Source organism: Puma concolor, chromosome F2 (genome assembly GCF_028749965.1).
Source record: "Puma concolor isolate L17-30 chromosome F2, mPumCon1.1.hap2, whole genome shotgun sequence".
NCBI lineage: Eukaryota > Metazoa > Chordata > Mammalia > Carnivora > Felidae > Puma > Puma concolor.
Window position 1 is genome coordinate 16,311,094 of NC_141684.1, and position 25,732 is coordinate 16,336,825.

At 35.3% G+C, this 25,732-nt stretch overlaps 1 protein-coding gene across 4 annotated transcripts in view; it reads left to right on the forward strand.

Annotated features, from left to right (window-relative positions):
- The window catches only part of TMEM65 (transmembrane protein 65), a 54,251-nt gene extending 31,235 nt beyond the window's left edge, over positions 1–23,016 (forward strand). For 2 of the 4 annotated variants that reach the window (XM_086695065.1, XM_086695066.1), the window contains 7 exons: positions 3,691–3,786; positions 5,235–5,279; positions 7,942–8,009; positions 9,328–9,382; positions 10,482–10,524; positions 12,849–12,954; positions 20,314–23,016. In XM_086695065.1, coding sequence (XP_086551191.1) covers positions 3,691–3,786; positions 5,235–5,279; positions 7,942–8,009; positions 9,328–9,382; positions 10,482–10,524; positions 12,849–12,954; positions 20,314–20,415 — 515 coding nt within the window. In that variant the 3' untranslated portion in view covers positions 20,416–23,016. The remainder of the gene's footprint in view (positions 1–3,690; positions 3,787–5,234; positions 5,280–7,941; positions 8,010–9,327; positions 9,383–10,481; positions 10,525–12,848; positions 12,955–20,313) is intronic. The other 2 variants (XM_025922520.2, XM_086695069.1) reach the window with 1 other exon arrangement.
- Positions 23,017–25,732: the final 2,716 nt, after the last annotated feature.

Sequence of the window (25,732 nt, forward strand, 5' to 3'; positions counted from 1 at the left end):
TTCAAATTATTTACTAGCTTTTTAATCGTATTCTCATTACATTTTGTCTGTATGTGTGATTGCTCTAGGCATTACAAATATGCATTCTTGGGGCACTGGGTGGCTCAGCTGGTTAAATGTCCAACTTTGGTTCAGATCATGATCTCATGGTTCGTGGGTTCAAGCCCCGCGTTGGGCTCTATGCTGACAGCTTGGAATTGACCCTGCTTCAATTCTCTGTCTCCCTGTCTCTCTGCCCCCCCTCACTTTCTCTCAAAAATAAATAAATATTTTTTTAAAAAACAAATATTCATTCTTAGTTTTTCATAGACTACTTAGAGCTAATATTGTACTACTTAATAGACATTGTCGAAATATCGCAACCAAATTACCTAGTTGGTCCATTTGTAACCTCTTTCATCCTTTATGCTTTGATGTCATATGTATTACATCTACGTATGTTATAAACTCCATAAGGCAGAGTTACAGTTTTTTCTATAGGTAGTCAGGTCTACCTAAATTAAATTACCAGGGAACAAGTAGTTTTTTATATAACCATTTCTGATACTCTTCATCCTTTCCTAAAGATCCTACTGCCCAACTGGCGTTTCCCTTCAGTCTGAAGAACTTGCTCTCACATTTCCTATATTGCAGGTTGGCTGGCAACATATTCTCATAGTTTTAGTTTTTCTGAAATACATTTGCCTTCATTCTTGAAGGAAAATCTTTCTGGATACAGAATAATGGCCGATAGCTTTTTTTTCCCCCTTCTTGAATCATGTAAATCATTGTTTTCCTTTAGTGAACGTGTCATTTTTTTGTGACTATATAAGATTCTTTTTTATCATTGATTTTCTTCATGTTTATTCTCCTAGGGGTTCACTGAACTTTCATGACTCTTGAAATTTTTGTCTTCCACCAAATTTGGGAAATTATTAGACATTATTTGTTCAAACATTTTTTTTTTGTTTTTTTTCTTCTTGCTTTCTGGAACTCCAGTTATACATGTTTTGACTTTTTGATATTTAGCCACAAGTCTCTGAGACTGATTTGTTATTTCTCAATCCTTTTATTTTCTGTTCTTCAGATGAATAATTTTTATTGGTCTATCATGTTCGCTCTTCATTCTGCTTTTTAAGCCTATCCAATTAATTTTAAGATTTCAGATAATTTTCATATGAGTTTGGTTCTTTTTATAGTTTCTATTTGACTATGTTTTCATTTATGTTTTTGAATATAATTTTAATTGCTACTTTATTAGACCTTGTCTGCTACTTCTAACATTTGAGTCACTTCAGAATTTATCTTCGTCTATTGTTTTTTTCTCCTGAAGATGGGTCATTTTGTCCTGTTTCTTTGTTTGTGAAGCATTTTAGATTATATCTTAGTCACTGCTGCAATTATCATGTTGTAGAGACTCTGGATTGTGCTTTATTCTTCTAAAAGAGACTGATTTTTCTTTACTTGTTTTAGCAGGCAGTTGATGGTTAGGCTCATACTACAAACTGTATCTTGGTGTACAGCTCAAATCTTCAGTTATTTTACCCTTAGCTGAGATTTGTTTTGGTTTTTACCACACATGTGTGGTTCACAGGTCAGCCATGTATTTGAACTGACTGTATATACAGAATTTAGGGCTCCTCCTCCTTTCTGTCTCTATCATTTCCAGGATTCCCCTTTCACTTTCTAGTGGCTTTGGCTACCTTGCACCCTGGCCACTGCTTCTGCAGGCCAGAAAGACTGAAGATACTTTGTTGGAGTTTTAGTTGCCCCAATATTGTGGGTGAGGTCTGCCCTTAGGCCAAAAGCTACAATAAGCAGCTAATTCACTTAGTTCCGTTCCTTTTTCTAAGTGTTGATTCCTTTCCAGAATCAACCTGTTTTTGGACATTTTCTAGTGCTTTTAGGTAGTTATATATTTATTACATATTTGTTTATAGTTTATAGATATTCTATGCAGGAAAATTGGTCTCACAGGAGATTAGGAAGCCAGTAGTGGAAGTAGAACCAGAATTTTTTAAGTTAAAATCACTGGAAAATATGATATGGTAAAATACAGTCTAGTGTTAATGATTATCTTATTATTTCAAGATATTTAGAAAAAGAAAAAAGTAATGGTGTATATTACACACACACACATACATTCACACACACACATACACACCCAAACTGAAAGAACTAGGTTTTTCTAACTCCAAAGTCTTCTTAATGAAACATTAGATTAGAATATATTTCCAATGTAAGTGTCGATAGTTTACTATATGTCAAAAGAAAATTCTCAAGTTTATTTATTTATTTTGAGAGAGAGAGAATGAGAGAGAGTGCGAGCAGGGGGTGGGACAGAGAGAGAGGGAGAGAGAGAATCCTAAGCAGGCTCTGTGCTGCTCTCAGCACGGAGCCCACAGTGGGGCTCAATCTCACAAACCAGCTCAATCTCACAAACCGTGAGATCACGACCTGAGCCAAAATCAAGGGTCAATTGCTTAACTGACCGAGCCACTCAGGTGCCCTCAAAAAGAAAATTCTTGGGGTGCCTGGGTGGCTTAAGTCAGTTGAGCGTCCGGCTTCAGCTCAGGTCATGATCTCACAGTTTGTGAGTTCGAGCCCCGCGTCGGGCTCTGTGCTGACAGCTCTGAGCCTGGAGCCTGCTTCTGCTTCTGTGTCTCCCTCTCTCTGCCCCTAAACTCACTCGCATTCTGTCTCTGTCTCTCCCAAAAATAAAAAAACATTAAAAAAAATTTTTTTAATAAAAAAAAGATAATTCTTAAGGTTAAGATACATATGTAGGGAAATAAAAAGCTTCTGGGGTTTATTGTGACTGTTTTGAAGGAGATTATGTTAGCAACGACTACAGTTTTTTGGTGTGTTTTTTTTTTTTAAGTTTGTTTCAAGAGACAGAGGGTGGGAGATGGGTAGAGAGAGAAGGAGAGGGAGAGAATCCCAAGCAGGCTTCGCACTGTCAGCACAGAACCCAATGTGGGGCTGGATCCCAGGAACCGTGAGATCATGACCTGAGTGGAGATGAGGAGGTGGGTGTTTAACCGACTGAGCCACCCAGGCGCCCCACAGCCAGTACAGTTTAAACCTGTATAAGATTGCGTGGGCTTACTTCCAAGATTGAGTTCTGTTGTGCATTGAACCTCTAATGTTTTTCACTTCTGATATATATATAGTTTTGATTTAGTTAACATAATAAGGTAATAAACAGCGTCAAAGTCCTCAAAATGATCAACTTATGGCTTAAAACACTTTTGACAGATACTTTCCAATAAAATTTCCACTTTCTAGGAAATGTTCCTTTCATGTTTCCTCTTGCTGCTTATTAGGTTCTTTGTGAAGCAGGAGGCAAAGTCTCTGCTTTGATTTTACTTGAATCTCTGTGCCAGTGGTTTTCCTTCCTGCTCTGTCTCCTTTACTTTATATTTCTTTCTCTTTCTCCGTCTTTAAAAAAGTTATTTTTTCATTAGTTTTAGTTTTTTAATCCGTATGTGTAATAGGAAAGAGAGATGAGGAATATTGATTATATTATTTGATTGTTTGCTCTTTGCTGCACATTATACATTTGCCTACCTCTTACCCTTTCTTCTTAGGAGTTGTAAAATATTTTAAATATTTTGCTCAACATGAAGATGTAGGGAATTTGAAGAAGTAAAAGCAAGGACTCTGTATACTCTCATTCTATTGGGAAAGTCCTGCTTGTTGAATTTTTAGGTATTTCAAGATGTTCCAGTCAACTGACAAGGACTTCTCCTCACAGTGTCAGAACTGTAGTGATGATGAGAGTAATGCATCTAGCAAATAGTTCTGGTATGTAACCACTTTTGCATGTTTACTTCAGCAGAAAACTCTGGAGTACATAGTAACCTATGTTCCTTGTTAAAATTTGGAAAACCATTTGCATGCTTTCAAAATAGATCTTGAGGTAATGGTGTTAGTCAACAGACAGCGAATATACTTTAATCAGATGGGAAATTCTGCAAAGATTAGTATATCTTCATTTCATAACTCTTCTAAAAAGGGGAAAACAAAACTTAAACTTGCATTCTTAGAACTGTCTGGATAATATGATCATTGATTAAACTCAAAGTTTTAGCATACTTATTGTAAAACCATTTTGGTACTGTATGCACTTTTAGTAAAATACCATTCACGAATATGGACAATACTTTTTTACATAGTTTATCAATGGAGATACATTTGCTTTTTACTTTTTATAAAGCTAAATTCTTCACTTCTTATGTTGTCACAGAGTATAAATAAAAATTTTAGAAAATATATATCCAGTTTGTAATGTGTTTCCTTGGACAGTCTGGTTGTACTAAACCTTTAGAGCAGTGTGATCCATGGTGTGGGTGTTAATTTTTTTGGACTGGAGGAGGAGGGTAAAGTACAGTTCTCTGCCATTTTACCAGAGCTCCCTCTTGTACTTACACAAATGGTGAGATGGTTATTGTTACGAGATTAGGTATGTTGCTTCTTTATAATAATCGTTAATTTTTAGATTTAATGATGGCAGTTAAAGATATTACTTTGGGAAAACTTGGTGTGTTTATTATGATATATATTATAAATAGTTTATTGTTACTTGTGATTTTGACTAGCACTCTACTTTTTATTGTGTAGAATATTCTATATTATCCAATAGTATAGGTTCCAAAACTCAAAATATTTCGTTATATTATCAAGGGAGATTAAGGAACAGAGCACAATCCGGTGAAGTCATTGTTGAAATACATTGCTTTAAAAATATTATTTTCTGTTTTTTAAAGGATATTTAGGTCTATTTGAATATTCTTTTTTCTGCTATCAATGTTTGTTTGTATATATATTTCTTAAGACATCTATCATTGCCATCTTAAAGAAGGGTAACTATATTTCAAAGGTTTTTGTTTTTTGTGTTTTTGGTGGGTTTTTTTGTTTTGTTTTGTTTTTACTGTAACTAATCAGGCCCATTATATAGATGTAAAGATTTAAAAAAAAAAGAAAAATGAAAAGCTAATGATTACCCAAGGCCATAGGGTCCATGGTAGACTTGTAACTAAAGTTCAGTTTTGTTTTCTAGCCTTGTGATGTAATCCATACCAAGTATTATTTTCTGTATGGATAACTTTGGTCTGTTATCCTACAAAAATGTATGAATAAACTCTGATATTCTCCCACTTTGTAAATCTGCTTGTATTTTCTTCACTGTAATAAAAAAGAACTCATGCTATGGTAACTAATTCTTGACCTAAACCCTTTTTTTTCCCCTTTAGAAAAATTGGAAGCACCACCACCCACACCAGGACAGCTGAGATATGGTAATGGTTCTATAATTGTTAAATATTTGCACATCTGTCTTTTAGACTTGAAATAACTGTATTTCACTGATAGTATAGAAGAGTCAGTAAATTTAATTTTTCCAGAGAGAGTAGATTATCTTATTTATCATGCTGAAACAAAAAGTTTATAAACTTGGTTTAAGACATATTACAATGTTATGGAATTTCGACATTTGTAACAGTATCTAACATTGTTAAACTGTAGTTACCATGTAGAAATAAAATTATACTTATGGTAAGGTTTCCTTAATTCCCAGTAAAAAGGATATGTTTACTTTAGTTTGGATTTAAGTTGGGTAATTTCAGAAGTTGAAAGTCTGAGCTCAGGGCTGGGTAGAACTGTTCTCTGGTGGAGAAAATACTTACGGCGTGCTGTTTGTAATGATGAAGAAAGTTAAGTTCGTTTAACACTGCCACGAAGAAGAAGCTTGTAAGTGGTGCTGGTGTGCTTTCTTTACTGTTATGATAGGAATTAAATAGTCAAGGCTAACACTGACATAATGTAAAACAGTTTGGGATCTTATTATAGAGACAATGAAAGAAGAGAATGTTTTAATGGTGCAGCAAATTTGAGTAGATTGTAAGTGAAAGCTAAATATTAGATGTGATTTGCTGTTATAGAATAGTATTTTCCAAAGGAAGTTGAAGAAATCACAAATTAATAGGAGATCATTACATACTGGAGAGTAAACTTACATAACTTTTAAAAATTAATAGCCAGTTCTTTTTCTCTCAGAGGTAGAATACAATTTATATTAGAAATAAGTAACTTTTCCCAAATACCAAAACATTTAAGAATTCTTTAAGACTTTTTTCCCCCAGGTAATTTTTTGTGATTCTCCTAGCCTAGGTTCATGCAGTTTGTATCCAAGCACCGTATAATACTGTTACCAGTTTTTTTGTCATATTGAAATGAGCCGTTTGTATGGTGTGTTACCATACCCAAACTTTTTGAAGGCTGGTAACCAAATCTTATTTATCTTTGTATCTCATGCCCAGTGAAGTGGCCAGTACATGTTTACTTAACAACATGAAAATTGTATTTTTTCCTTTGTGTTGAAAGTAAATTTTAATATATAGACACATTTATTTAGGTCTAAGCATAAAAACATGATATATTTTATATTTCCGAGTTGCTTATTACAGAAGTTTGGATGTCTAGTAGTTAAGTAACTAGACTTGGGCAAAAAGTCAAAGAGCTAAGGTTAGACTCTTTAATTGAAGAATCCCATTTCATTAATACACTATTTGATTTTTTATCATCTTTAATAACTTTTAAAATAATATTCCTTGTAATTAAAAAATGTTGCTTTTTATCTTGAACTTTCTTACTTGATAGCAAAAAGAAATCTGAAATGATCTGGGATGTATATACAACCTTTTCTTGTGATGTTAGTATTCGATAGTTGTTTTGGGTAGAGGCATTTTTTGTTTTGTTCTGTTCACTGCTTATTAGCCTTCCCTGGGTTGGTGCAGAACTGACTGTAGCAATATCAAACTTTCATAACTTCTGAATTATATTTTAATTATACTTTCTGTGGACTTAACTACATTAAAAGAAGAAAAACACTCTAAAGTCACTGAACACATACCACCAATTGTTTTAAGGGACTATTTTTTGGATATGGTATAAAATTCACAGTTTTGATGTTTATCTAAAAAAGTCCTTAGTTGAATTGATGTTGACTATATCTTGGCAATTTTATAGATGAATTAGAATAAAATCTTTTAACTATTCCAGCTTTTAATCTATTTCACAGTTTGCCTTCAATTCTCTTAATATGGAATTCTCTTCCTTTCCAGGTTAGTGGTCCTCAACTTAATTAACTAATGTTCATTGAGTATCTGCTATGCACTAGGCATTCTGCAACATGCTGAAGATGCAAATATGAAAAAAAAAATGAGGCTGAATGTATAGAAAATATATAGGTATCAGTTCTTCCTAGTTACACTTCTATTATGTCAGGTCTTTCAGATTATATGTTAGATAGATAAGGTAAGGTATGCTTTTGTTAGGAAGAGATCAAATTACATTTTGATTTAAATCAAATAGTTTGTTTATAGTTTGTGAAAGCTTTCAGGGATACTGATGATGTGAGGGGGGACAAGACTGGATATAGATGGCTAATATAGATGAGGTAGTAACATTTTTATCATATTTGTCCAAAAAACTGTTCCGTGAGTAAAAGCGACCATATAGTTTCCATGAAATTTGATTCAGGGTATTTTTTATTATGTCTAATATGGAGCTTAATTTTATGATATCAGTCTTTACAATATAAGAAGTAGATTGATATTAATAGCAATTAAACAGGTAAAACATGGTACTCGTAATATATATTTACTTATTTGTTCCGCCATTAACTGTATGTACTTTGTAGCTAGTAAGAAAACAACCCAGAAGTCTAACACAATTATTTTTACATGTAACAGCGTTTTTAATTTTGGTGTTTTTCCCTAGTATAGCTTCTACGAAGTAGTTGAACTTACTGCAGGAGCAGAATCTTTTGGCTGTGGGGAATGAAAAGCAAATTTCAAAGGTTATCAGATCTATTTAGGAGACTTTAGTCATATGGTCTGTTTTTATCATTTTAAGTGATAGAAATCTTAACATATATTTTCTCTTTTTGGTGTTTTTCAGTATTCATCCACAATGCGATACCTTTCATAGGGTTTGGCTTTTTGGATAATGCAATTATGATTGTTGCAGTAAGTTCTTTCTTTCACCCCTTCTGTTTTGAGTTCAGCTCATGAGTTTGAGCCCCGCGTCGGGACTCTGTGCCACAGCTTGGAGCCTGGAGCCTACTTCGGATTCTGTGTCTCCCTCTCCCTCTCCCCCTCCACTGCTTGTGGTCTCTCTCTCTCTCGCTCTCTTTCTAAAATATAAATAAACATTAAAAAATTATTAGAAATGTTCAAGCATCGGTATTCAGGAGGAAACCTAAGTCTACTTATGGCAGCATTGCCCAAGTATTAGAATGGAATTAGCACAATAGACCATAGGACTTCTTCTTTATTCTATGTAATAACCCATTAGAATAGTTTAATCTTTTTCATTTCAGTTTCTTCTGTTTAAAATGGAAGTAAAAATATGAGTCCTTCTTGTCTTCAGAATGGGATGGATGTGGAACGTCTGAAACTCTCAATAAATTCAGTGCAAATGCAGTAGAGCTAGAGCCTTTTGTTTTGCTGCGGCTCTGTCTATTGTACAAGAAGCTGTTGTTGCTTATAAATGAACCATAGATAGTCTCACTACTGAATGGTTAAAGAACAAAGTGGTTATAAAGGTAATTTTTGAAGTCTGTGATCTCTTGGTTCCCTAGAAGCTAGTTTTTTACTCTGTTTTTGATAGACTAAATAACAATGATACCTATATAGATGTATCATTCAGAATTTAAAATTAGGTGAGTTGGGCTTCTTTGTGTTCCAAGAGGTAGGTTTGTTTGTTTATTTATATTTTGAGAGAGAGAGAGAGAGAGAGAGAGAGAGCGCGTGCGCGCGCACACACACATGGGGGAGGGGCAGAGAGAGAGTGAGAGAGAGAATTCCAAGCAGGCTTCATGCTGTCAGCGCAGAGCTCAGTGTGGGACTTGAACTCAAAAACCGTGAGATCATGACCTGAGCTGAAATCAAGAGTTGGATGTTAAACCAACTGTGCCACCCAGATGCCCCTGTATTCCAAGAGGTTTAAAGCATCTTTCTTTGTGGTTGGAAAATATAAATTCTAGATCTTTAATTATGGATTATATTGCTCTTTATATTATAATTGTATTTGTTGCTATTGTTTATTTCTATGAAAGCCTAATTTTAATGAATAAAATGATATCGATGTTATTTTTGTATGAATGCATATATTTAATAGTTAGGTGCATTACTATATTATATGTGAATATTTTTTGCATATTTTATGTATATAATTTTGTGGCAATAACATGTTTAACTATTTTAACTTTTTATTACTACTTTGCTATTTTTTGTAGCCACTTCATTAATGTTTAAGATTAATTTCTTCGTAATCATTTTTCAGGGCACCCATATTGAGATGTCTATTGGAATTATTTTGGGAATTTCAACTATGGCAGGTATTTAATAATATTAATGTTATTATTCCATTGTCTGTATACTTATAAAACATTTCAGTAGGTTAGGTTTAGAAGAAGATACTTAATCTGAATAAGTTTACTCATTGAGATGTCTATTAGTTTATCTCCTTAATCCTATTCTTCTGATTCTTAATTTTGTATATGTTGCACTTCTCCTGAGAAATTTTAGGTACTTTATGTTAGCTAATGGGTAATAGTGCTGTACTGACTATGTTAAAATAAGTTTTTCTCTTTTTTAAAAATTTTTTGAAAAATGTTTTTTAATTTTTGAAAGAGCGAGTGAGCATGAGTGGGGGAGGGGCAGAGAAGGAGACAGAGGATCCAAAGCAGGCTCCAAGCTGTGAACACAGAGCCTGATGTGGGTCTCGATCTCACGAACTCTGAGATCATGACCTGAGCTGAAATCAAGTCTCCCACCTAACCAGTTGAGCCACCCAGGTGCCCCAATAAGTTTTTCTCTTAATTCAGTGTTATCCTAAAACCTTTTTACCCTTATTTCTACTGTTATTTATTTTTAAGGGTAGAAAAATCAAAGAAGGAAATACAAGTTTAAAAATCTAATTTGGTTCTATTACCTTCTTTCCCCCAGTTACTACTCTATTTTTTATGATGGTGAAATTTGGGAATGGTTCAGTGGTGTGTTTATTATGTAGAAAAGTATGAAGTAGATGAGTTAATAAAAGAGACATTTCTTCTCTATATGATTTTCTTGAATTTCAGACCTATGCATAAAACTTTTACTCTAACTTCCAAATATCCAAATTTCCTTAAATATAATGAAAGATAAAACTACAAAATATTGTATGGGTATTGACACCAGAATGGAAACTGGCTGCCACAACAGAAAAAAACCCACTACTTGATGGAAGTACAGCACTGTAATCTCGAAAGACTTGTGTTCTATTTTGAAATCTTGACTCAGAGCTATCCAGTGAGTTACTTTGGATATAGTTGTTGTGGTTTCAGAAGCTGTGATAACTCTTCCAGATCAGTGCTTTATTGATGAGACAGTGATGTATTATAAGGATTTTTCTGATTTCCAGATAACAATTCACTTATCCACTTCTCAATTTTTTAGCTGCTGCTTTGGGAAATCTTGTGTCAGATTTAGCTGGACTCGGGTAGGTCCATTTATTCATTCATTTGTGCATGTGTGTACTGACCTTGTTCTCTTTCTCTTCTCCATTCTTTAATTGAGAAGAATTAAGAAATGGGATATTTATTGGGTGTGTTTTCAAACTAACGCTTTAATTTATTTTTTCTAAATGAGTGGTGCTAAATCTTTGGTGTACATCAAATATGAATGCCTGGGTTGCACTTCAGAATTAGGGACCTGGAATTTGTGTTTAAAATCCTTTCAAGAGATTGATACATGCAAAAAAGTTTTCTAAGATGACCACAATGTAAGCAGAGTTTAATTTTCATTTACTGAGGTATTTATATGTCTTTTTTAGACATTTCCAAGGTGAGGCAGGATTAATAGCAAGAATCCCCATCATTATTTCACCCCACCCTTCTCCCACTGAGCCCAAAGATAAAAGATACGGCTCAAATGTGAGGATACTGACTGGGCATGTTTTCCGGAGAGAGGAACTTTCAAAAGGCATGATGGCTGGAGCATATGTGGGAATGGCCAGAGCATTACAGGGTTTGGCCAGTTTTTGCTCCCTTTATTTCGTGTGGCAGGAATGATGAAACAAAGTGAGGATGTCTACTTAGAAAAGGCCAGCTTTTGGGGCGCCTGGGTGGCGCAGTCGGTTAAGCGTCCGACTTCAGCCAGGTCACGATCTCGCGGTCCGTGAGTTCGAGCCCCGCGTCAGGCTCTGGGCTGATGGCTCGGAGCCTGCAGCCTGCTTCCGATTCTGTGTCTCCCTCTCTCTCTGCCCCTCCCCCGTTCATGCTCTGTCTATCTCTGTCCCAAAAATAAATAAAAAACGTTGAAAAAAATTTTAAAAAAAAAAGAAAAGGCCAGCTTTTCCTTTCTCTCTTTCCATTCTCTCTTCTGAGCAACACGTGGCCTGGGCTTCCTCTTGAGCTTGAGGAAGCCTGGAAATTATAAATTAGACTAAGGTGACATTAACTACTGTGATAAAGATACTCTCTTTTGCCCAGTCTTTGGCTCTATTTCTTCCTTTCTTCATGTATTAGAGTGGTCAGTTTTGAGATTTGGATTTGGGTCTAGTGGTAGTCTACTTAGCCCTATAATCTCGGAAAAGGCAGCTTCCTAAGTGATCTGACCCTGTCTATTAGACTTCTGTACTGGAGTTTGGGGCCAAAGCTACTGTTAAACACAGTTTCTTTGCTTCTGGGCCAAGGCAGAAATTTTATATTCCTGGGATTTGCGACATTAATTTATAATGATATCACCCCTTACACGTTCCACTTCTCCATTTCCAACATTAATGTTAAAAATGGTAATATTATAGCTACTGTGATAGCTTTTTATAGTTAATACAACCAAATGATCTAATAGAATTTAAAGCCGTTTAACTTTATTTTATTTATTTATTTATTTTTTTCCCAACGTTTATTTATTTTTGGGACAGAGAGAGACAGAGCATGAACAGGGGAGGGGCAGAGAGAGAGGGAGACACAGAATCGGAAACAGGCTCCAGGCTCTGAGCCATCAGCCCAGAGCCCGACGCGGGGCTCGAACTCACGGACCGCGAGATCGTGACCTGGCTGAAGTCGGACGCTTAACCGACTGCGCCACCCAGGCGCCCCAAAAGCCGTTTAATTTTAGATTGCATCATGAAACAGTTCTTTTTGATAAGAGATAAAGATTTTGTTGGGAGTCTTTATATTTAAGAACTATTTCTCCTCTGCCTTTAAAAAATATCATTAAATAACAGATACTACATTTTATTGATTCTTAGATATACAGATTAAGTTTTTTTTAGAACTTAATATATCTGCTCTTGGGATCCATCTTATAATTGATGTATGCATAGATTAGTTGGCAATTCTTTTTTTATTACAGTTCATAAAGTAAGTTTGTATCTGATAAATACTTGAGATGGCCTTGAAAATTCAAGTATATCAATCTGATAAATTTTGGAAATTTTTGCTTTCTGGTGACAGTTATTAATTTATATCATATGTTAAAGTGCTTTGCTTTGAATTTGGAATAAGCGCATAACTGTTAATTGCTGCAAAAATTTTTTATATACTTTGAATTGGTCTTTTTAAAGTAATTGTGGAGAATAATTGCTCTAAGGCAACGTGTTTACCTGTGTATCGAATATATTAATACTAAATATTTTTAAGTTGGATATATTTATGCACAATAAAAATGGAAGTTGTAAAAAACATTTACACCATTTCTGGAGTGCCAGTTACAGGTGTGAAATTATCTTGTTTCCTTTTGTAGTAACTAGTTCATTATCTTGAGGACATTTGTGTGTCTCTTTAAAAACTCATATTCTGTCCTTCTGTTTTTTTAAAGACTTGCAGGCTACGTTGAAGCTTTGGCTTCCAGATTAGGCTTGTCAATTCCTGATCTTACACCAAAACAAGTGGACATGTGGCAAACACGTGTTAGTACACATTTTGTAAGTACTTTATATGGTTTATGATCATGAATTCAGGTAGCCAGACCAAGACACTGGATAGTTCAGTCCTCTGAGAAATTTGAGACCAAATTTATCTGAGGGGAGTTTTTTTGTTTTTTTGTTTGTTTGTTTGTTTGTTTGTTTTGAGTGGAGTTTTTAACACAAGTTGTGTAAGCCTTGGCAGTTTTCAGAGAACGGTAATTTTGTATTGACTATTTTTTATAGTGTAACTGACTTTTGAAGTATTCTTTATATGATTCAGGTAATGTTAAGGAATATCTGTCATGTGCTAGAAACTGAAGGATATAAAATGAATATAAACTAGTTATTTTTACGAATTGTTTAGGTGTAACATGTAAACAAACTATAATTTGGTGAGACATATGCAATTATAGAATTATGCACTAGAAATAGCATTAAGTAAGAATATTTTGTGGGGAGGAATTTCTTTTGGTGGGAATGTTTCTTGGCAATTATTGGATCTAAGCTGATTTTTGAATTATTGATGAGACATTAGAGAATTCCAAATACATTGACTAGCAAGTAGAAAGGCATGATAAAAACAGGGTATGTTCAGAGAAAGTAAGAAATTAGGCATTGCTGGACTATAATATGTAGTAGTTGAGGATAGAAGCAGCAGGAGAAAAACAGTATTGGAGAAGTAAAATGGATCAGACAGGAAAGACATTGTATAAGCTATGCTAAGGAGCTTGAATCTCATACCTAGCTGATGGAGTACTAGTGAAGAATTTTAAATAGGAAGGAAACTGGATGGATCACAATGCTACTAATTAAGTCAAGAAGAAAAGGAGGAAGAACAAGTTAGTAAGGGAAGGTATTGAGTTCTGTTTTCAATAAGTTGAATTTGAGACTAACAGGACATTGAAGTGGTAATGCTGAGTAGGCATTTAAATTAAAAGTGAAGAGTTGGAGAGATCTGAATTAGAGATGATGAGTATTATCAGTCATTTATTCAACAAATATTTATTGTTTACCTACTATATGTCCAGTACATATGTAGGAGTTTTGAATATATTGGTTAACAAAACAAGATCTTTTTTTCTGGTAGATCTTACATTCTAACAGTGGAAAGAAGACAATTAAAACAATCTGACAAATAAAATGTTTAATGTGTTAGAAGTTTGCAAATGTTACAGGAATTAAAGAAAAAAAGCAGAGCAGGATTAAGAGGTTGGGAGTGCTGAGATGGAGACAGATTGCAGGATTAGATAGGAGGGTTACTGTAGGCCACACTGAAAAGGTGATAGTTAAAACCATGGGGGAAAGTGAGATTAGACAGGGCACTGGTTCCCCCCAGGTGTGATGCCAGGGCCAAGAGGATCAACATTACCTGGAAACTTGTTAGAAATGCATATCTCAACCTCCTCCTTAGACCTATTTCTGTAAAAAAATCATGTGTGTGTCTATATCCTGCAATTCGTAAATAAATGGAAGTGAGACTAGTTGGCTAATGTCGGCCAGCGTTATTGAGGAATCAGGATATTCTAACATTCTAGCAGCTTGGCTTAACATTTTAGCAGTGCAGTTGGGATCAAAAGAAGATTATTTTCCTGGGATTTCTTCTCACGTAATTGGTAATTCTGTTTTCTTTCTGTATTACAAGCAGGTCCATTCCCTTTTCTATTATAAAAGCACCTTAGTTATTAAACTAGCATTTATAAATACATTTTGTGTGTTTGTATATTTTGCTAAATCTTCCACCAGTATATGAAGTGATTCTGTCCCTTAGTTGTTGACTCTGCTTATTTTCTGTTAGGGTCAAATCTACTCTGTAACATAACATTTGGTTAACTAACAGCCTGAAGTAATTTAAGTTAGTGATCAGTAATTTATTCATGACATAAGCTAACTCTGAAATTTACCCGTAATACAATATATGCAAATACACATGCAGGTTCCTGTTGATACAGGTTGTGTTTTAAAACCTCATTTATGATTTGGCTGTTTGAAACTCAGAAAATATTTTCTTGCAGAACCATATTACAGATGTACTCAAGTTCTTGGGTTAGTTCCAGTGTAGTTAATTATAGGGCCTAGACTATCATAAGCCCTGATAACTTTTCTTTTCTTTTCATGTTTATTTATATTTGAGAGAGAAAGACAGAGCACGAGTAGGGGAGGGGCAGAGAAAGAGGGAGACACAGAATCTGAAGCAGACTCCAGGCTCTGAGCTGTCAGCACAGGGCCTGATATGGGGCTCAAACTCACAAACCGCAAGATCATGACCTGAGCTGACATCATGAGCTGAGCTGACGGTTGAGCTGACTCAACTGAGTGAGCCACCCAGGTGCCTCATTAACTGATTTTTCAGTGGAAAAATGTTGCCTGAATCATGGAGCCAGAAAAGGATATCTCACTTCTTTCCTCCCTCTCTGCCCTGTTGACTTTACACGCCATTGAGATGATTGGGTTGGAACTCATTAACTGGCAATCCTAAAGTGAGTGGGGAGGAAAGGCTTGAGTTCCACAGACAATATATTGTAACAGGCATTCTAACAAATGGGTGGAAAGTGGACATGGAGCCTGTTGCCGTGGTCACTTCATGTATATGGGGAAGTCAGGAATCTAAAATAAAATGTTCTATGCGTATATAAATAAATATAAATGAATACAAATTTGAAGGTCAAAATAAGGGTCTAAGATTAACTTTTTCAGCATCAGGAACGAAGAAAATTTCTGCTTATTAAAACTCTGTAGAACCGATACTTTTCTAAGTGGGGTGCTATGAAAGTGATAAACCTATTAATACAAAGCATGGACATACCACCACCACTATCACTACTCCCACCAACAAAACCCAAAAATAATAGACTTGAAAATTTTTATGCAAGCTGTTGTCAAAACATTAGTGGCTACTCTTGAAATTTATTAGAAAAACTGTAGGGTCTGATAGATAAATTGACATTGTATAGGCAAAATGTGTTTTATTTTAGTCAAGACTTTGGATTAGGTAGCTGTCATATACCTGTAATGTTTGATAGAACTTAATTTATTTCTTTGCTTTTCTGTGTATAACTAACTGGAAGTTCCTAGAAGAGAGAGACAGACTGCATCTAATTAGTCTTTGTCTCATTGGTATCTAGCACAGAATTTGGCACAGAATAGATTCTCAATAAATGTTTGTATGAAGAAATGAAACTTAATTGAAAAGTATTTAAACTTGATGGTCATTGTAGAAATGCAAATTTTAAAAATTATTTACAAAAATAAAATTTTTAGATGTTCATAATGTGGGTATGGTTGTAGAAAAATTGATGTGTGTATATACATACACAGTTGATCCTTGAACACCACAGGGGCTAGGGGTCCCAACTCCCTGTGCAGTTGAAAATGCACGTATAACTTTCAACTTCCGAAAACATAACTACTAATAGTTTACTATTAACTGGAGGCCTTCCCAGTAACATATATGGTCAATTAACACACATTTTGTGTATTATATACTGTATCCTTACAATAATGTAAGCTGAGAAAAAAATGTTGCTAAGAAAATCATGAGGAGGGGCGCCTGGGTGGCTCAGTCGGTTGAGCGTCCGACTTCGGCTCAGGTCACGATCTCACGGTCCGTGAGTTCGAGCCCCACGTCAGGCTCTGGGCTGATGGCTCAGAGCCTGGAGCCTGCTTCCGATTCTGTGTCTCCCTCTCTCTCTGCCCCTCCCCCGTTCATGCTCTGTCTCTCTCTGTCCCAAAAATAAATTAAAAAAAAGTTAAAAAAATTTTTTTTAAAAAAAGAAAATCATGAGGAAGAGAAAGTGCATTTACACTACTGTGTTGTAAAAACCCCCATATAAATAGACCCATACAGTTCAAACCAGTGTCTTTCAAGTGTCAACTGTATTTCAACTGGTATATATGAATTTGCAGTCAATTTTGCCCGGAATAGACAGCATGGCATTCATTACCCTATGAATATGCACAAGTATTCATACTGTTTGATTTTAAATAAACCATTAGGGAAGAACTATAGACAGAAATGTTTATTGTAATATCACTTATAATGGTGAAAAAATAGCAGTGATTTTTAATGGTGTAAGGAGAGCTTTAAGCAGATTGTGGGCTATCAGGTTTAGGGGAATTTAAAAGTTTTTCTATTAAGATTATGAAACAGTTTGGAAAAGAGCTCATATAACATGTGTGGCTGAGGGGTGGGGCAGAACACAAAGGTAGGTTTCCGTAATGGTTAGACCTACATATAATTAGGTATACATGGGGATAAATATGGAAAAGGAATATATACAAAAAGGAGCACATTCAAATCTATTGAGAGTATTTGGTGAGGTTTTTTCCCCCTATTTTCTTCCTATCTTCAGACATGAAAATATATGTATGATTTCTAAAAAGTGTTTTTATAGTTGAATATTTCTTTGGTGATATTTCGTGGCCATTTAAAAAAACTTCCTAGTTGCATTGAACTTCAAATATTACTTGTTCTAGAACCTTTTTGCAGCTTATTATTTTTAATTGAAGTGTAGTCGACATATTAATTTCAGGTGTACAACATAGTGATCCAACAATTATGTATATTACAAAACAAGAAGTATAGTTACCATTTGTCACTATACAAAGTTACTATAATATTTTTTACTATGTGCTGTATATTTTTACTATGTGCTGTACTTTGCTTCCTCATGACTTATTTATTTTATCATTTATCATTTATTTTACCATTAGAAACTGTACCTCTTATTGCCCTTTACCTATTTCACCTGTCCCCCCACCTCCTTCTCTCTGGCAACCACCACTTTGTGTTCTGTATTTATGAGTCTATTTCTGTTTTTTGTTTTGTTTTGCTTTTTAGATTCCATGTGTAAGTGAAATTGTAGGTTACTAGTCTTTTTCTGTCTGACTTATTTCATTTAGCATAATATCCTCTAGATCCATCTGCATTGTCACGAATGGCAAGATTTCATTCTTTTTTATGAGTAACACTACATTGTGTATATTTGTGCACATGTGTACATACACATATGCTAGTATACAAATGCATATACCTGTACACATATACGTGTATGTATACACATGTATCCACATGCATGTAGGTATGTTTGTGTATGCATTCACACACACACACACACACACACACGCACACACGCTACATCTTCTTTATCCATTCATCTATCAGTGGACACTCAGGTTACTTCTGTATCTTGGCCATTGTAAATAATGCTGCACTAAACATAGAGGTGGGTATATGTTTTCAAATTCATGTTTTTATTTTCTTTGGATAAATACCCAGCAGTGGAATTGTGGATCACATGGTATTTTTATTTTTAATTTTCTGAGGAAGTTTCATTGTGTTTTCCATAGTGGCTGCACCAATTTACATCCCCACTGACAGAGCACAAGGGTTCCTTGTCTCCACATCCTCACCAATATTTGTTACTTATTGTTTTGTTTTGTTTTTTAATTTTCAGTGTAATTAACATACAGTGCCATATTAGTTTCAGGTGTACAATGTAGTGATGCAACAATTCTATACATTACTCCGTGCTCATCATCACGATGCGTGTACTCTTTTTTAAAAAAATTTTTTTTTTTAACATTTATTTATTTTTGGGACAGAGAGAGACAGAGCATGAACGGGGGAGGGGCAGAGAGAGAGGGAGACACAGAATCGGAAACAGGCTCCAGGCTCCGAGCCATCAGCCCAGAGCCTGACACGGGGCTCGAACTCATGGACCGCGAGATCGTGACCTGGCTGAAGTCGGACGCTTAACCGACTGAGCCACCCAGGCGCCCCACGATGCGTGTACTCTTAATCCCCTTCACCTATTTCACCCATCCCCCGCCCACTTCCCCTCTGGTAACCATCTGTTTGTTCTCTAGAGTTGAGTCTATTTTAAGGTTTGTCTCTTTTTTCCCCCTTTGTTTGTTTGTTTTGTTTCTTATATTCCACATATGAGTGAAATCATATGGTATTTGTCTTTCTCTGACATTTTGCTTAGCATTATACTCTCTACCTCCATCCATGTTGTTGCAAATAGCAAGATTTCATCCTTTTTATGGCTGAATGATACACACACATACACACACACACATACATACATATATACATACTACATCTTCTTTATCCATTCATCTATCAGTGGACACTTGGGCTGCTTCCATAGTTTCGCTATTATAAATAATGTTGCATTAAACATAGGGGTGCATATATTCTTTCAAATTAGTGTTTTTGCATTCTTTGGGTAAATACCTAGTAGTGTGATTACTGGATCATATGATAGTTCTGTTTTTAATTTTTCGAGGAACCTCCATACTTTTTTCCAGAGTGGTTGCACTAGTTTGCATTCCTACAGAAGTGCAGGAGGGTTCCTTTTTCTCCACATCTTTATCAATGCTTGTTTCTGGTGGTTTTGATTTCAGCCATTCTGACAGTTGTGAGATGATATCTCATTGTGGTTTTGATTTGCGTTTCCCTGATGATTAGTAGTATTGAGCAGCTTTTCACGTGTCAGCCATCTGTATGTCTTCTTTGGAGAATTGTCTATTCCGGGTCCTTTGCCCATTTTTAAATCATTTTGGGTTTTTTGGTGTTAGGTTGTAGTTCTTTATATATTTTGAATATTAACCCCTCATTGGTTATATCATTTGTAGATATTTTCTCCCATTCAGTAGATTGTTTTCCCATTTGTTGATGGTTTCTTTTGCTGTGCAAAATCTTCTTAGTTTGAAGTAGTTTCTAATTGTATATTTTTCTGTTTGTTTTTTCTTGTCTGAGGAGACAGATCCAGAAAAATGTTGCTGAGACTGATGTCCAAGAGATTTCTGCCTGTGTTTTCTTTTAGGATTTTTATGGTTTCAGGTCTTACACTTAGGTCTTTAATCCATTTTGAGTTTATTTTTGTGTATGGTGTAAGAAATTGATCCAGTTTCTTTCTTTTGCATGCAGCTGACCAGCTTTCCCAGCACCATTTATGAGACCGTCTTTTCCTCATTGTGTATTCTCACCTCCTTTGTCATATGTGGCTTACTTTTTAAAAAAATGTTTATTTATTTTGAGAGAAAGCATAAGCGGGGGACAGGCAGAGAGAGAGGGGGGAAGAGAGAATTCCCCAGCAGGCTCCAGCTGTCAGCGCAGAGCCCGATGTGGGGCTTGATCTTATGAACCTCAAGATCATGACCTGAGCTGAAATCAAGTCAGACGCTCAACTGACAGAGTCACCCAGGCGCCCCATATGTTGCTTATTTTTATATTTAAGTTATTGTGGTCAAAAGAAATGCAATTACAGTTGAATTTTACAATACATAGTAATTGTTTATCATAGATACATAGGCAAGGATTCTTCTTTTAGGGATAAAATAACTTTCAAAAAATGTTTTCTTTTGTTTCCTTAGGGCAAAGCTGTTGGGGTGACTATTGGCTGCATTCTAGGAATGTTTCCTTTGCTTTTCTTTGGAGGAGGTGAAGAAGATGAAAAACTGGAAAAGAAAAATTAACTCTCTTAGAATATCTATAAAAAGATGTAAACTAATGTACCTCAATTACTAAATATGCTGTCACAACATTTAGGAATTAAGACAATAACAGTGTATAGATATGGGATCAAATAATTCAGCATGTATTATGGAAAACACTAACTTATTGTGGCTTGGTTTTCTTAGGACATCTTTTTAAAAAAAATGTTTAGTATCATTTTGTGTAAATTGTTGAAATGCTTTTTCATCAGTAGCAGTCAACATTTTACCTTTTTCTTTACATATCAAAATATCATTTAAGTATCAGTCGTCGGTGTACTGTACTCAGTTGGGGTTTGCCTATCTGTTATTTCATGTGTGTGCATGCATGAAAGGGTCTTCTGTTGTGGCTGTTGTTCTCCAGTTACAATTCAGCCTTGAGACTTTTTCCAAATTATGGACGATATTTAATATAAGTTAATGGTTTTTCTTTGTACTCTATTTGGCACCATCAATTTTGTACTGTTTTACAGTCAACACTTAGAATCATATCATTTCAGTCACCTTTTTAACTCATCCTACTCAAGATAGACCACACTTCAAGCATTTTAAGCATCTGTTACTCATTTCAGTTTTCTGACCTCACTGTCTCAAGAGGTTAATCGGAATGAGTAATTATGTGGTGTCCCTACTACATAAAACCACAAATGTTAATAAGTGTATTTTCAGTTGATTTTTTAACCTTTAATTTCTCAATTTTGAATTATTACCTGGTGGTTTCTAACTCCTTAGGGGAAGAAAATGATTATTTTAAGGTCTTTTATAAATGAGGAGTATGGAGTTAGGGTAAAGCAAGGGGTTTGACCTGACACTCGGAAATTGAGAGGCTAGAACATCTTTTTAGAGAAGAGGAAAATGAGAACTGTCGAGAAGGCTTACGGGATAAGCGGTAAAGTTGTGCTGTTTAGAGGGTTAATGAGATAAAAATTATATTGTTTGGGATGGATTTCTTTTCCCCCAAAGTGTCTCCTCATCTGACTTGAATGAATCCGCGTACCCCATACTCATAACCCTGATGTCTTGTCTCATTTAGTGAATTCTATTTTGGGATAACTCACTTTGAGCTAAAAACTACATATTTTATATTTTGCCTTTTTTTGCTATGACTAGTCTAGTAGTCAAAAGTTACGCGAGGAGAAATCTTTGTTTTTTGTCTTTTTTCTTCTTTTGTGACGTTCAAATAATATTCTAGGTTGAAATTACTTATGTTCAGCCTTCTATATCTGACATACATAGTATAACTATATATGAATCATAAATTTTAATTTTATGAACCTTTAAGTTTGTTAGCATATGGTCTGTAACACCATATGCTAAAAAATTACTCTTACTTGTTAAGAGTAAACACATCATGGAGGAGAAAAACTGAAGTTAAAATTACTGTTTGGGCCACTGAAATTATTTATATTGCTAAATAGATACAAACGAAGGGAAACTTCTAAGATGGCTGTATTTACAGCTACCTTATTTTGAACTTTTATTTGCACATGATTACTTTGACCTCTTATTTTCAGAGGGGCTGCTTTTTCCCACAAAGCAGTTTGTCATAAATTATGCTCTGTGAATTTCAAAATAATTTAAAGGTCTCCTTCAATCATAGGTTTTGAGGGAAAAGAAGAAAGTAAATCATATACTGTAAAAATATATAACATTCTTATTATGTACAAATAATACAACAGTCTCATTTGATCAAATTAGAATTACAGAAGTTGACTCCTTAAACAGAATTGTGGTTTTACCTTCCACCTAGTACTACACACACACCAAAAGGAATTTCTTTATTACTTCAGCTGATAGGATTCAAGTGCTTATTTAAACAGTTTTTTTTTGGGGGGGTGGGGGTGGGGGTGGGGAAACGTTTAAGTGCTTTTGTTCCTAACTTGTATATTGCCAGTCCTTTCTGTTTTCTAAAAAGTATTTTATTGTGGTGCTTAAATTTTCTTCTTATTAATTAAATCCCATATCCAGAAACCTTGCCTGTGAGTATAGAAAGGGCTTTTAATTATTGGTTTCCACTCTTTGCTCTTGGAAGTAGTCCTACAGAAGCTTTCAGCTTAGCTGAATGTCTGCAGAATTATTTAAGGTGTCAAAACGTAGTATATATAGCCTTCATGTTGAAAGATCTTTTAATTTATGGACATAATAAACATTCGAATCATTCAGATAATTAGTTTTCAAAAAGTGGAGCCCTTTGTCCTTAACTTAAGTTCACATCTTTTCAAGATCTTATTCTACCTGAGTATTGGTGCTTTGCACAACGTGACTTCTGAAAAATGGTTCCCTTTAAGATAATGACGTCATAAAATCATTGTTTCCTGGTACTTGTCACAAATAACCTTATTTGAGATTGAAACTGGAATCTTATTTCTCATATTAGCTATTTCTTTGTTGGAAGCACCATACCTATACTTAAATGGAACATGAGCTACTTTAGTACTGTTTGTTTGAAAATCATGTTGTCTGTGTATTACGATTTATTGACCTGTTGATGCATGTAAATTGGGTGCATTTTGTTGCCACTGTATGTTAAATGGTGACCAATGTTTTTACAAAGGAATTGAACAAAAAATATCTTTTAAGAAATTTGGAATGTGGTTTTGATTTTGAAATTTGATTTTCTTCCTAATCTCTGAGGGAGGGCCCTGGTTAATCTGTCACTAAAGAAAATAGGTTTAATAAGTGCAGATTTTTTTTTTTTTTTTTACATGGTTGTAGCAGTGTCACTGACACAGTGAAATGGAACTATTTACTGCCTCACTGAAATCCATACTGGAGATCCACTACAGATTATGAGAGAAGAATGATCCCATATTGAGACAATTTGACCTTTAATAGGATGTCAAAAATAGCACTAGAGAGATCAGCATAGATCACACTGATGGGTCTTGACAGCAGAGATATCCAAGCCTTCTGTAGAGTAAGGCTTCATTTATCCTTTTCTGTAGGAGGTGAATTCTGAAGCTGATGGAGGTTTATCTTTCACACGGAAAGTTTGTGTGAACCATTTTGAAGTAAATCTTCTTAATTTTAGAATTATATTTTCTTCTCTTCTTAAAAGAATGTATGAAATGTAATGTCACCCTTTCCTTAGTGGCTATGCGTGACCCCCATGGACATTATTGTGCTGTAATGCAGTGCCTCAGGAAGACTTCCATTTTCTTCCCATCCTTTTCTTGCTCTCACTTTTGGCAACTGCCTTGTCTCTCTAAGCTGCCACTTCTCATCTGTGTGGATTTGGCACCTAGATAGACAGTCTTACCAGGAATTTGGCGGGGGGGGGGGGGGGGGTAATATTAGGCCATGAAACCTGAGTAAGATGGTGATAATAATGTTAGCTCCCTTTTATTAAGCACTTACTTGCTGCCATGTAAGGATTTTAACACACTTTATCACGTTTAATCACTTTAATAATGATGTTAAGTTGGTGCTATTATGATCCTTATGTTATATTGGGTAACTTTTATGCGGAGAGGTTTATTTGCCCACGAGGTCACTACTAATAAGTGGACTAGAATCCAACTTTGTCCAAGTTCAGAGGCTGTGTTCTTAGTTACTGTGCAATAGGGCATCAGTTGTATGGACTTTGTAACGTCTCTTCTCTGCTTAGGTTCCTTTTTTACCTCCAGATTCATGGAGTCATTTTCTTACCTATAATCTCAAGGTTCATTGAAGAAATTCTGTCTTTTGGGGTGCATACTGTGTGCTCAGAACTATTCAAGGAACTGAGCAAACAGCCGGAACATCATCATCCTCATGAAGTTTATTCTGGGGGGTGGGAGGGGGAGGACGTCAGTGGGGCAAATAAACACTGAAGTATGTTTTACGTCAGACAGTGGTAAGTTCTAGAGATAAATGAAACAAAGCAAGGAGCCTGGAAAGTATTGGTGATCATATCTAGGGGGTATTTTTATCAAGTGGTCAGGTTAATGCTTTCTGGATAAGTTTAAATATTAATATTTAAATATTAGGGTTAATACTCCCTGCATACTTACTGACAGCCATAGAGGGAAATGGCCCAGAAGCCTGAGGAAGCTACCTGGGAATTCCAAAAGTCTGTGGATAACCCATCTGCAAATTATTTAGGGTTTATCATGTGCTCCTAATGAAACCTCACTAACAGATCACTTGTTTTTACCAAAGCAATACATGCTATTGGTATATGAGTTGTAACACTGAAATTGGTTTTTCTTCTCTAACTTTTAGAAATGGAGTACTACTTAAAGTGAGGACATACAACGTTTTTAATTTTGAAGCCCGGGGCTTTTAGGGTCTTCTGATCTTGTGACAGCACATGGTGTTTTGTGTAGGTTTTTATATTAAATCTTGTGACATCAAACATGTTAATGCCATTGATAAGTTTATGAATGAAAAATATTTGAGCAAATTTTTTTGACACCAATTAAAAAGAGTAGTCACCTGAGAGATCGCACAATTTCCCCACAATTTCAAGTCAAATTTTTTGTCTCAAATGATAAATGTGAGATGTGAGAATGATGACTAAAGAATTAAACTCAAAGGAACTAGTTTTGGGGAGAGATGGGGTGAGCCCTCAAAAACTGTGAGACTTGTAAAATTCAGTAAAGACTTGGCATTTGCTAATAATATGAAAGCTGTTCATTTGTGTAGTGCCTACCATTTGTAAAATAGTGATGCAGACGCTAGACATACATGGGGTTTAAGAGGGGCAGTTGGAAAAAAAAAAAAACTGTGAGTACTTTAATTAGAATGAACAATTTTCCTTCTTGCATGTCAACCCTACCATCACCGTGCCCGCGCAACAGTGGTAATTCTGTATCTCTTCACCTCCTGTCTCAAGTGCATTCGTTCTCTTCCTCATGTTCTCGTCTTGTCCCCAACCTCAGACTGATGGAAATGAAGTTTTTAGAATGTATGCTATGGCCCATGCTGTTATTTTAAAACCATAAGTCAGTTTCTCTTTTCTCTTGCCCTCAATTTGGGAGGAGAACAAATCCAAATTAATTTTTAGTTTCATTATATGGTTAACCGTTCTTACTGATCTTTCTTCCATTCTGATTCGTACCCACATTTCATAAGAAGAAGAAGGTCTGACTGTGCTTTAAATGTCAGTGCCACGAAGGATGGGATCTCATCTAACTTGCTCACTTCTCTATCTGTAAAGCTTGTACAGTGCCTGGAACATGGTGGGTGTACAGTACATAAGTGTTTAAGGAGTCAGTCCTTGCCACCCGCTACGTGGTGTGCTTCTCTCTAGCAACTTGAATTCTGGCTTGACTCCCAGCCCATTCTGTATCAGTGCTAAACAACTGTCTCACTTTGT